A 12802-nucleotide genomic window follows, 5' to 3' on the forward strand; every position below is an offset into this window, starting at 1 on the left:
ACAACTTTGAAAGGTTACAAAAACAAGTCCTTACCTCTAAACTCTCATCATCCTTCATTCCTTCTTGCCACTTCTCAAACTCATTGAGCCAATTAAGGACAGTGTTCAGGGGACAAACTACAAGTGCTGTAGAGAAGTCAAGCCTCTCACAAAGCAGCAAGGTGTGAAGTAATGTCACCACCTACAGGGCAAAAACAGAACTACACTTTTACATGGTTTAACACCAGACACCACTCAGGTCACTGACATAACTCTTCAGAGTGAAACAGGCTCAAGGTGTCAGTATACATGTGAAATTCAGAGTTATGACATATATAGCATATGTCATGTCTGTATAATGTAGGTTTGTGACACTTAACACAATTGTATTGATGCTTGCACAAGGCTGGCAGTTCCATAAAGTAAAAGCAGTCAACATGAGATGATGAATGAGATGATGAATTTAGTGATTTAATGAGAAAGTGTGAAAAAACAATGTTTTACAAATGAGTTTATTGCTGTTTTATTTAGCTCAGACAATCCAATTCCATTTCATTACTTTAAAACTAAATAAGCAATTCCAGGTACATAAATATGTACTAAATTATCAGAGGGAAAGACAGACATACATAGTCTTGTCATTTCTGAAATCATCAGCTTCAGATTAATGTAATGCTTCTGTTTTTCTTTATTGCAAAGCTTTAGTGTAGAAAGGCATGCTGCTCTCTCCTACATACCTGCAGAGTTTTCCCCAGACCCATGCAGTGGGCAAGGATGCAGCCCGAGCCAGAGGACTTCTTGATCTTCCTCACAGACTCACAGCAGCAGTCCCACATGAACTGTACCCCTGGAACAAAACACAAAAACAGAGGGGCAGACATTAGTCCAGAGCATCTAGGCAAGGTTCACATGCAAGGTTGCGTTGGCTAATATTCTAGTTCATCCATGTTGATTTTTTTTTGTGTGACCGAATTCACTTACCATCCACCTGGTGAGGTTTGAGCTTTGTGACAAGGTTCCTGTGCACCTGCACCAGCGGCTCCTTGGTCTCTTCATCCTCGTCCAGCACTAGCTTGGTCGTAATGGGACACGTAATCTGGGAAGATTCCTCCACCATAATCACCTGAAGAAGGATCGAGGCAGAGGAGTCAAACAAATATAATTTTATCACAATTTTATCATATAACTATATTACCCAGGCTGCCATACACACAAAAATAAAGAAATTGAGGCTGCGTTTTATTAATTTTTATGCAGAAGATATAATTTGTCATCTCAATGTAATTAAAACGTTTCTATGTTTAGTTAATTTGTACACATAAGATACGTGTTTATACAGATAGACTCCATGAGAGCCCCACATCATGCAGTCCTTCCACCCCAGATTACACAACTTCTGATGCTTCATCAAGTTTATAACATCTACAGTCTATACAAGTGTGTGGTTATACTGTATGATTTAAAATCTAATAATCAGGAAAGCAAAGCACAACTATCAGAGCCTAACTCAGGCATGCTAAGTTACAGAGTTGTTAGTGCAAGCAAGCTAGTACTATAATAGCAATAGGTGTGATGAGAGTGAAGAGAATTGACTGACAAGATGATGGTTGATTATTTGATGTTAAACAGAAAAGCAAAAAATGGCTATTTGACAATATTTCAGATTAAAACCCAATGCTAACAGAGATCATGATAACATTAATAAGGAATAAGGAGTTGTTTACATGTCTAAGAGGTCAGAGGTGTGCAACTGTCACCTGCAGCTCTTTCTCTGTAAGATCACTGTGGCTGCTACTTCTTGTTTCATCACTCAAACTGATCTGCTTTAACAACCGCCAAGATGACCGTCTTGTTTTGTGGATGGATTGTTAATGAATGATAGCATTAGTGCTAATCTCACTGGTGAGCACATTGCATTTCCTCTAACTACTTCACAATAAAAGTCGAATTGTGTTTTACCAGTTAAATGCTTTCATCTGAAGCCGCAGCAGTAAGAACTGTTTGGTTAGCATTAGCAGTAACTTAATAAAGTGCTCTACAGACATTGTGTGTCATTGGGAAATATCTTCTCTTGTAAAATATCAAATGTAATCGGTAAAAATAGTGTTGTCACGAGTTTAAATCCGGTGGGAAATTTCCTTACCATGGCATCCCTAACTATTTAGTAACACTATACAAAAATAAACAGCAAACACAAAATTGTATTTCGACATAGTTCAATTTAAATTACAGGGTTTCTCACAAGACTGTTACTTAGTAGGTCTGGCTGCCAGCTATAAATCTCACTTGTTACCTGACTGGCCAGATACATTTATATCTATACATGACTAAATTTCTGGATTTTAGGTGAAGGGACACCAATAAGACTAATGGCTGGGTCTTTTATTTTGCAAAATCACGGTAAAACACACGTGAAAAGGTACAGGTTAACTGTGCTGTTATTTAACAGTTGTAGATGCACATACTGATCACAGGTGTAAAACAACAGCTTCTTATCAGACTAATGCCATCCTGCTCAGTCTGACTGATGAGCACATTTTTGGAGTTTAATTACTTTAAGCAAAGTGGACTCTCCAACTGTTTGATCTGACAGACAGTAAATCAGCAGCACGCTAGACTGTTAACAGTCTGCTGGACTCAGAGTGGTTATATCTTGTCCACACATCCATCATTTGTTTCAGTATCTAAACAATAGAGCGCTTCTCAGCCAGCAAGTTCTTCCTCTAAAAACTGGGGAAAATCTTCAAACTGTATCATAATGTAGCGTGAGGTCTTGGGACAATTCACCTGGAATGCAGTATTATGAGGAGACTAACCAACACGAGTGTCGGGAATGTAATAGCTCAGGGCTTTGAACACACAGTCTGTGCTTCAGATGAACTGCAGAAAATTTCATTTTTACCTCTCGAAGTTTCTTCCTGAGTGCCTCTCTCTCAGCTATACGTTTTCTCCTCTCCTCTTCTTCTTTCAAAGCATCTCTCGTCTCTGTCCGCAGCTTGTCGTCCTTCAGGATTTTGCGGATCTTCTTGCGTCCTTTCCGCCCTTCTTCGTCTCCGTCGTCATCATCTCCCTCTCCACTCTGTGGAAATGAACATTAAATTCAACCCTCTGATCTTCAGCCCTTAGGAAAAAATTCACTTCCTATGATCAGTAGCCAAGCAACCATATGATTAATTTGTGCCCTCAATAATCCTCACAACACACTTCAGGGGGAAGTTCAAATAACATTTTATGTGTCATGCATGACTTGACTAGTAAATGTTATGTGGGTCCATCACCTCCACCTGGCAGATCCTGCCACAGAAAAAAAGAAACTCTGGGACGGTTCAAGACGACTACCGAGTGCACTGAATATTAAAGCACCTTCTCATTGCTGGAAGAAGAGTCTTGAACTTTGATCCTTTGCCGTTTCCTCTTCTGATTGTAACTTCTCTTTTTCTCCTTGTCTGTCTTCATCGCAGATCTACAGACACAAAGCAGAATCCCTCTGAGCTAGAGTGGCAGGAAATCAATACAGACCCAGTGGCAGTAATAAACTACATATTGGTTTAAGTTCTCGGGTTGGGCGATATTGAAATTCCCTTGCTGACGATATTGCGTTAAGAAACAAGTTATATATAAATAACATCCACCAAAAGATGTACATTAATAGAAACATTTGTGTACTCCTGATGCATAGGTTGAAACACCTGTAAGCACAGATCCCGACTCAGCATAAGCTGTGAATCACTGCTGTTCACAAAATGAATTATTGTACATACTGTTATTTGCACGCACAGGCATTACAGTGCATCATTAGCATGCAGCAGCCAAACAGACACAAAAGTGAGGGATGCACTAACATGAAAATTCTTGAAATAGATAACAGATTGTTTGAAAAATATCTAATAATGGCTAATACTGTTGGATAGTCATTTATACCAGTACACATATGATTTTCAGCTAATTTGAAACGATGACAGATATGAGATGATGAAAGTAACAAAAAAAAAAGAAAAAATGAATATGGTGCAAAATTCACATCACACATTGCATAGTTGAATATCACTCTGTTATGGACACATAAGGAACATTATAGTGGCCTGTCAATTTCGTGTTAAACGATTATCTCATCATATCGCTCAAATGTACTTCTCACCTGGTCTTTGGATGCTTCCCCTCGGTCTCTGATTCACAGAGCTCCTCGCTTATCCCCAAACCTGCTGTAGACTCTAACTTCTCAGAGACGGAGTCTGAGGATTCATTGCTGGACACTGACAAAAAGACAGACAGACAAAACACAAAAACAAAAGTCACTTGCTGGTATCAGATTTCAGAATATTTGCACCCATATTCTTAGACATGACACACAGGGCAAATAAAAATTTCGGACAGGACCTTTGTTCGTCTCGGCCCCCTCATTCCTCTTCTCTTTGCTGGCTGCCGCCTCCTCTCCTGACAAGAGAGGCGTTTTCTTTGCAAATCTTCAGGAGAAAAAGAAAAAATGAAAAACAGATGAATGTGACAGAGGTTCAGATTGAATTCACTATTACAAAACATGCCTGTTCAGTATGGGCTGACTGCTTGACCTACAGTGGAACAGCTAGCGGTTTTCTCAAGAACTGCTCAGCCAAATAACTTCAAGCTCAAAACACTGTGCTTCCTCGGGTCCTAAGAAATGCATTAGCCATGTCTTAGTTGTGTCCACTAGCAATGCCAGAGTATACTCGGCATTTACTAACAACGTTGGGGAACAAAAGCGTTCAATCGTAAAGTTAAATCACTGATGCTTGAAATGTTTAACTTAGCTACAGTGTAACACCTCCAGTCTCTTTTGTCTGGCTTCTTTTCCCCAGTCCTTCAGTGTTTTGTAGAAAACGGAGATCGAGCTGTACGGCATTCTGAGGTGAAACAGCTGAAGGTCATCCCCTCTCACTTCACTACAATGTGCACAACATGTCCTATAAATATAAATATTCTATAGACCTCAAGAGCTTGAACTTGATGCGACACTTCTCGGGTTCTCAAAAACACAGCTGTCAAATCTGAAGTTGATCAGATGAACAATCAACTTAAGAAAAGGACAGACATACAGACAGACAGACTCCCTCCATTGTAGTTAGACTACATAACAATTTACTACTAGAGTATTACAGGGATGTGATATCTATTTCCTATTGAAGCTTGTTAATGGTAAATGATGAAAACACAGGCAGCCTGTAGAAATATCATGACATTGCTACAGGCAGAAACAGTGACTCAGGGATAAAGCAAAGGGAAATAAGGGCTGCCATTTTTTCAATTAATATTTTGTCTGTTGTTTTAAAATGTAATGAGCTGTTAAAATGAAAACTACCACTATCTATTTACAGTTTAGAAGCAAAACCTTTTCAAAGTTTCATTAATTCATTTAACATGTTATTACAATTTTTTTTTATCTTGATGGGAACAGTGACAGTGAAGAGGAATGGTGCACTAATGGTGCACACGTTCTTAAGTATTTAAAATGGAAACACAATACTCAGTTAGGACTAGACTGAGTTGTCTCATTGGGCTCGCAAAGTACTGCAGTTGAGCTAATACGTAAGGTCAAACAGCTCTACCTGGAAGACAATGCAAACCCTTAAAATTTCTAAACAAAGTAGCACACTGGCCCAGATACTAATAAAAATCCTTCATGGTGGAAACTAAATGATATGCACATAAATCCTGACTGTCTTTATCCTTAAAGTTTGTTTTTAACGTACCTTTTTTCAGGATCATCGTCAACATCTTCACAAAGCTGAGAGACTTTCTCTTTATCGTCTTCTTTGTCTCCTACACAAAAAAAGCAAACACAATTAATGAAGGAGCGGGTCAGTCAATTAAGTATTACATGGATATTTTGCAAAACATGCTTATTTAGTTTCTTGCCAAGAGTTGTCTGGAAAACTTGAGGATGTTACTCTTTTTCACTTCAGTTTTTTCAGAGAGTACAGGTTCGTCTGTGAGCTCAAGAGGGTGGTAGGAAACTTTTGTCACCTTTGGACAAGGACAGGAATGCTTTATGCTGAGCTAAGTTAGCACCCACTGGCTCCCGCTACATATTTACACAATTACAGAAACTGAAAGTGGTAATCTCAGCAAGAAAGCAAATAAGTGCAGTTCCCAAAATGAGCTTGTCCTATAACTAACGGTCACTGAGCTGAGCACCATTTAACACTCCTCTCTTCCAGACCAAATTACCTGAGGATTGATGAAAAGGGCCACTACTTCCCACCAAGTTATCCTCCACAATGGGTTTGATCTTTTGCTCGTCACTGTCCTCTCCAGAGTCCTCTTCAGCCTGCTGCTCCTCCTCATCCTCGCTGGAGGAAGACTGCAGCTTGGCGGCTGCTCTGGGGCCAGAGTCTGAGTCATTCTGTTTCTTCTTCTTGGGTGTCTTCTTACTTTTGTTCTCCAACTCTGAATAGGAGCTTTCAGACTTCCTTTTGCGTTTGGACGCTTTGCCTGTCTCCTTTTTGGATGTGTTGTTTTTAGCATTTGTGCTTCCACGTTCCTCGTCTGCGCTGTGGCCTTCTGCAGCTTTCTCTTCTTTCGAGTCAGAGTCATCCATCTTTTTCTCTGAATCCTTGGTCTCCTCCCCATCCTCTTTTTTAGTATTCTTGGAGGATTTCGCCTGATTTTGACCATCTTTCTCAGACTCTGACTCAGAGGACTCCTCCTTGTCCTGATTCTCAGCCTGCTTCCTCAGGGGAGTGGTCTTCTGTCTGCTCGAGCGACGGCCTGGTGGTGGGCTCTCTGTCCCTGCTGCAGCATCAGAAGCGTTGTCTTTTCCCTCCATGCATTTTTCTTCACTCTTTTCTTGCGCCTCTCCATCTTTTTCTTTGTTTTTGGACCTGAAGGACCTTGACCCTCGTGTCGTCACAACTGGCACAGGAGTCAGTTTAACTATGAGGTTCTTCACCTTGGGCTGGCTGGGTTGAGAGTCTGTCATTTTTCCAATCGACTTTGTATCAGCATCTGTGACTAAATCTGTGTCAGTCTGCGAGAGCATGGTGGAGTCTGCAAGACTCTCTACCATCTGAAAAAGCTCTTCGGGAACAGAAGGAGGCACAGACATAATGTCATGATCTAGGGACAGCTCACCAGCCGACACTAGTGCATCATCACATACTTCAGTTTTAATTATCTTTTTGGTTGGATCAATTTCTGTTTGGCTATCTTTCACTTGAGTCTTATCTGACACTTGATCATTGTCCACTTCCTGCTCATTATGCTGCTCCTCGTTGGTCTCCTCTGCTACGTCAGCCTCCTCTGCTGCATTAGCCTCCTCAGCTATGTCAGCTTCGTCAGCTACGTCATCCTCCTCAGCTGCATCATCCTCCTCGGCTATGTCAGCATCCTCCACTACGTCATCCTCCTCAGCTACGTCATGCTCCTCTCCAGCATCAGCCTCCTCTGCTGCTTCAACCTTCTCAACCGCAACCACCGTATTATCCACATGGTCGTTTTCTACCAGGGCCACAACATTAGTGCTCTTTCTCACAATATGCTGTCCTTCGTTACCATTCTGCAGCTCCATGTTTTTGAATTCGGGCTCCAAAGCCTCCTCCAAAGCACTGTGGGCCTTTTTCAAATCAGCAAGCACGGCCTTGAAGGCTTTCAAATGCCGATACCTGATAGACTTCTCCCCCTGCTCCTCGGCTGCCTGCTGTATGAACTGGATGAATGTGTTGTTCAGACCAGTTGTTGTTTCAACAAGTTTTTTTGTTTTCTTTATAAGTTCTTTGGGTACCTGCAGTTTTTTGTAGGAGAATGTCATGGTCCCTGAGCCTTCGGTATGTTCTTTCCCATTGACTACTACTTTGTGCTCTTTGACTGGTTTGCTCTTGTGTCTCTTGCTTTCACGTTCCTCTCTTTTGTCCGCTGTCCGTTGCTTGAGTTGCTGTTCTTGTTTTTCCATGATGCGGTGGCATTTGGAGACTAGATCCTGGAGGGGTTCTGACCTGCAGACATAGCAGTGCCACTTTGAGTTCTCATCAGTGATGAGTGAAAGCTCCTTCCTGCCCAGATTACGTAGGATGCATTTCTTGCAGAAGGCGTTGTTGCAGTAGTCACAGCAAATGAGCTTGCCACCTTCAGCACACCACCTGAGGGGGAAAAGTTCAACTGAGTTTTAGGGTATGTAGCAAGTAACTTTGAACACCGCTCCAAAAAACAAGCTTTTGTGCTAATTCCATGTCATACAGAAATGATCAAGATCAACTCAACGTCCAATGTCTTAATCCTTTTTTGATCCTCAGCGAAGGCTACAGTGTTAGACTACATGTCTTTTAACAGTGGAAATGTGGTTAAAATAATTCCCTTCCCTCAAAAACAGCCTTGATGGCGACAGAGAACAAATGTACCCAGGGAAAGCACCTGTGGTTGAAGCCGCCCTCAAAAAATGCATTGATAATGCAGCTGCAGTGTGCTTTGAAACTGTAACTAAAATTCAATATGTAGTGAGGCTGTACATTTCATTGCGCTGCATAGATATAATCAATATACAAATGTCAATTAGATAATCTGAATTTAAAATAAAGCAAATCAAAATAAAGTTGCTATAATAATTGTATTCTTGTAATGAAGTTGAGCAGGATGTAAGTAATCAATATAAGAAGTTTGCTCTGTACTTCTACTGTTCATCTTTGTCACCTGAAAAAATATATGTAATTATTTTGTTGTCTTGATTAAAATGCCTTACCTGCACTGTTCATCCATCCCATCAGAGTCTCTGTTGATGTCATCACTTGTGTAATACTTGTAGCATGACTTGAGGAAGAGAAAACCATGCGATCATACATCAAGAACGGAGAGACTGAATGAAAGTATTTGTAATACGTAATTATTTCAACTTTCCTACCTTGCAAATAAGTACTTTGAGTGCAGGATGCTCGTACACAGAGTTGCGCTGAAACTGGTTTACTTGTTTTCCACAGGCAGTGCAGTTTACTTTCTTCTGCAGGGTATCATCTGTGACAAAGAGAAAAGAAATTCATTATTGTGATTTTCTTCCTCTCACTTTTTTCTCGATCACTAAATGATTCACTATTTTAAGGCCATCCACCTTATTTACATCAGATCCTATGCATGTTCTCTTGTGAACATCCACATACCAAAAGTATATAGTCTCCAAAAACTGAAATTAAGTTACCTGTATGTTTCTGTTTAAAATCCACTCTGAGCTTCATGGCGCCTTTATTTTCATTCCCAGCTGGCCTCATCACTAAAGTGCCTAATCAGAGGCAAAAGCAGAAATCTCTCAAATCAGCATCCTAGTCAGCATCAACAATATTTTGATCATGAGCAACAAGTACCTGCACCGTTCATACCTTTAGATTTGCTGCTTGTGTTATTGTCTGAGGGGTCGTCAGAGGTGGCGCCTTCATTTTCACTCTCTGCTGAGGTGTCGGATTCATTTAGTCCAGTGTGCTTAGCTACAGTAGTGGACTTCCTAAAATGAGTTGGCACATGAGTTTAATATTGCAAGCTGTGTCTTTTGAGAACATCCAACTGCAAACAAAATAACAGTCACATTAAAGAAAACGGCTTCTCACCTCTTGTTGCGAGAAGAGGAGGGCTTCATTGTTTCTGTTGAGCTACCAGGCTGACAAGGATACAAGATTTATTTTAATACTGTGACAGAACCAGTACATGTATGACTAAAATGCTTGGTTTATTTTTTTCAGTATCATAAACACAGAGGTCCAAACATATTATCTAACTTGCAAAGAGGCTTTATACTTACCTCATCTGCTTTTTCTGACATTTGGTCAAGGTGTGATTCAGAAGAGGCCAGACTCATTTTACCTGGAGAGAGATTTGTTTCCAAATTAACATCCTGGCATGTCTAGATGCTGAACAATGTTGAATCACAAAGTCCATGTACGGATTTATCCATGATGTTGCAATTTCACTGTTTCTGTATTTCCATAGTTTGTGTTTCCATTTCAACCATTTGTGTATTTTGTTTATTTCAAAGCAGGCTGCCTTTAACAAGACTTAAGGCTCAAATCTTCAACTGAAGGAAAAGCAAGAAATACACAAATTGTATAAAAGACAGTAAAGCTGGGCGATAAGGAGAATACCAAATATCATGATATTTTTAACAAATACCACAATATCAATATTGCAATCATGTTGTGGGGTTTACTATCAGTGATTTCAAAAACATTAAATACAATTAGATGTTTGATAAATAAAAGGGTTAAAGCAAATAATAGAACAACTACAACATCTGGATAGGTTCAGAAAGCTACATCACTCTCTTGTAATGCAGCCTTTAAAACCAGGGAAAAGATGGTATTTACAATATTCAAAATCTAAGACAATATCTAGTCTCATATCCTGATAAACATTATATTGATATACTGCCCAGCCCAAAAAAACAGGAAAGCACCCATTAAATTGTAGCAGGTGAGGAAAATAAAAAAACACAGCAGCTTTTGATTAAATTATTTTTAAAAATCCATAATTTCAACTTTTCACTAGCATTTTTTAAATCCACATACCTCCACAGTGTTACAACTTTTGCCCAAACAAAGCCTTTTTTGTTTTGTGAAAAAATCGATTTTTCCATCAAATGTTGAAAAAACTATGGTTGATTTTCTGGTGTTTCTAAATCTGCATGTGAGATTCCACTGCTTGGATTTCCATCATGGCAAGTTTAAGGAAATTAATTTATCAAGTTATTTAATTTAAAAAAAGAGATTTTACACATAAAATCCTACTTCCCACGTCTGAGCATTTTTAAGACTTTAAGACAAATATAAGTCATTTTAATACAAATTAAGGCCTTATTTTTAGGCTGATGAATTCAATGCCTTTTATGACTAACCCTAAATACCTTCTTTTTTATCTCAAATGTGTAGGACAATTGCATAAACAAAACATAACTATGTTGACATTTGTAATATTCATTTGTACAAAAAGATAATTACAATTGCACACAATTATATTCCTTGGGGATGCGAGTCGCAGAGGGTCTGTTTTTTTTCAGTTACTAACAAAGTCAAAGGTTGCAGGCGATGTTTAGGTTGTTTTCGTCAGTCTATGGGTAACAAACGCAACTTTACTACGAAACAGTTCATTAGCAGTTGAAATAAACGATCGCAAGAGTACAAAACGTCTACGATTATACATTCATAAACAGTCAAATATGAGCGTTACCTGCATGCTTTTCAGTGCATGTATCGGGAGCATGTCACTCCTCAGGAAGAGGCACCGCTGTTTATTGTGCCGTTTTGCGTCATCATAATGTGCTGATTAGATCGCTACGAGCTGTGTTGTGCTACCACTCAGTACTCCCAGGCCTAAAAATTACCAAAAAATCCGGTGTCAGTTAAAGAAAAAGAGCCAATTCACGTTACCAACAGCACACGCTCTTGCATTTGTAGCACGGAGCTGCTTCTTTGTCACCAACGCAGCTTTTCAGTGTTTTGACAACACAGGAACTCCTGACCATCGGGGATGCCAAGTTTGGGCTCGCTAACATTAGCAGGTTTAGCAGTTACCGTTACTGCAGAACTACTTCTTTTCACTGCCCCACGTTGCCCTGGCAACATTGCAATCTCAGCAGTGCATGGGGGTCCAATGCATGGGCATGCACCGAAAAATGCACGCGCAGGCCTTCCCTCCTTCTGACGATGCCATGGTACCAAGCAGACCGCTAACTGCCAGCCATGTAGCATCCAAAGTAGTAATGTAACATTTAGCAAAAGCATTACGAGCCATGTGATGAGTTTGTACCAAAAAAAAACGCCGTTTTTATATCTTAGTCATACTTAAAAAACACTGTGCAGTACGCATATGCATGTCTGAATCTGCGTGTGTGTGAATTTAAACATTGCCGGCTGTGCAGCTACAACTCAGCTAGCGTAGCTTGCTAGCTAGCAGTAGGCACCTACAGTATGGCGCGGCTCGCCGTTAGCACTGTAATCAATGCACAATTGACTCGTCTAAACAAACAAGCTAAACGGTTTTCCTACCTGCTTTTTATCGTCGTCATTCCTCGACAGACAGACAGACGTTTAGATTTAGGTACAGGTGACCCAGCTCGGTCCAATTAGCAGATTTTCGGTGGTACAGAAGCAAGAATAGCCACAGAATACAGAACCAACTCCGGTCAGGGGAGACAAAGCAAGGGGACCATCTTGCCGGATGGCTGTGGACGCAGCAAAATGGCGCATCTAGCCTAAATCTTGTGCGCTTTCCTATTGGCTGAGCAGCTCAGCTGTCCTCCAGCTCTGAGTGGACCAGGCTCACCGGAGCTTATTGATTCGTTTAGCCGGCGAGGGAATGATTTTCTCTGGGAAGTGAAATGCTGCTGCCGGCTGTATTTCCATTTCATTCATTTGTTGATATAGTGAGAGGCGCGTTAGTTTGTTTCTCTAATCCGAGCTCCGAAACATGATCAAAACACACGTTTTTGTGGGGTTTTTTTTTGCAATATTAAACGATAGATTAAAACAATAAATACAAATATAAAATGTAATTATTAAGCGTTGGACGAAGTATTCAAAAGTATTCATGGAAGAATTATTAACTCAACAGCGGTGGAAAAAGCGTGCGGTTCCTTTACTTAACCCTTTCACACCTGGATTTGCATCAGTTTTCTTGTGCTGTATTCACACACCTTCACAGACATTTAAACCGTTGAAACCTGAGAAATTCGTTTTTTTTCCCCCAGAAACTCTCTCTCAACTTGGCAATAAATGTCCCGCGAATTTCAAAGAGGTAAAACACAGACAAGGAAATTACCTAAAATTAGCTGAGTTTTTTTTAATTATTATTTTTAGGTCAAAAAACGAGGGAAAATGTC

At 40.1% G+C, this 12802-nt stretch overlaps 1 protein-coding gene across 2 annotated transcripts in view; it reads right to left on the bottom strand.

Annotated features, from left to right (window-relative positions):
- atrx (ATRX chromatin remodeler) overlaps positions 1–12150 on the bottom strand; it is a 41989-nt gene extending 29839 nt beyond the window's left edge. Inside the window, exons 1-17 of one of the 2 annotated variants that reach the window (XM_042493203.1) lie at positions 11970–12150; positions 11152–11294; positions 9731–9792; positions 9540–9589; positions 9315–9436; positions 9137–9217; positions 8846–8955; positions 8687–8754; positions 6184–8090; positions 5706–5775; positions 4357–4442; positions 4118–4232; positions 3343–3442; positions 2882–3058; positions 961–1102; positions 717–826; positions 35–181 (exon numbers count right to left, since the gene is read on the bottom strand). In XM_042493203.1, coding sequence (XP_042349137.1) covers positions 35–181; positions 717–826; positions 961–1102; positions 2882–3058; positions 3343–3442; positions 4118–4232; positions 4357–4442; positions 5706–5775; positions 6184–8090; positions 8687–8754; positions 8846–8955; positions 9137–9217; positions 9315–9436; positions 9540–9589; positions 9731–9787 — 3342 coding nt within the window. In that variant the 5' untranslated portion in view covers positions 9788–9792; positions 11152–11294; positions 11970–12150. The remainder of the gene's footprint in view (positions 1–34; positions 182–716; positions 827–960; positions 1103–2881; positions 3059–3342; positions 3443–4117; positions 4233–4356; positions 4443–5705; positions 5776–6183; positions 8091–8686; positions 8755–8845; positions 8956–9136; positions 9218–9314; positions 9437–9539; positions 9590–9730; positions 9793–11151; positions 11295–11969) is intronic. The other variant, XM_042493202.1, reaches the window with a different exon arrangement.
- Between the last annotated feature and the right edge of the window lie 652 nt (positions 12151–12802).

Source organism: Plectropomus leopardus, chromosome 9 (genome assembly GCF_008729295.1).
Source record: "Plectropomus leopardus isolate mb chromosome 9, YSFRI_Pleo_2.0, whole genome shotgun sequence".
Lineage (NCBI taxonomy): Eukaryota > Metazoa > Chordata > Actinopteri > Perciformes > Serranidae > Plectropomus > Plectropomus leopardus.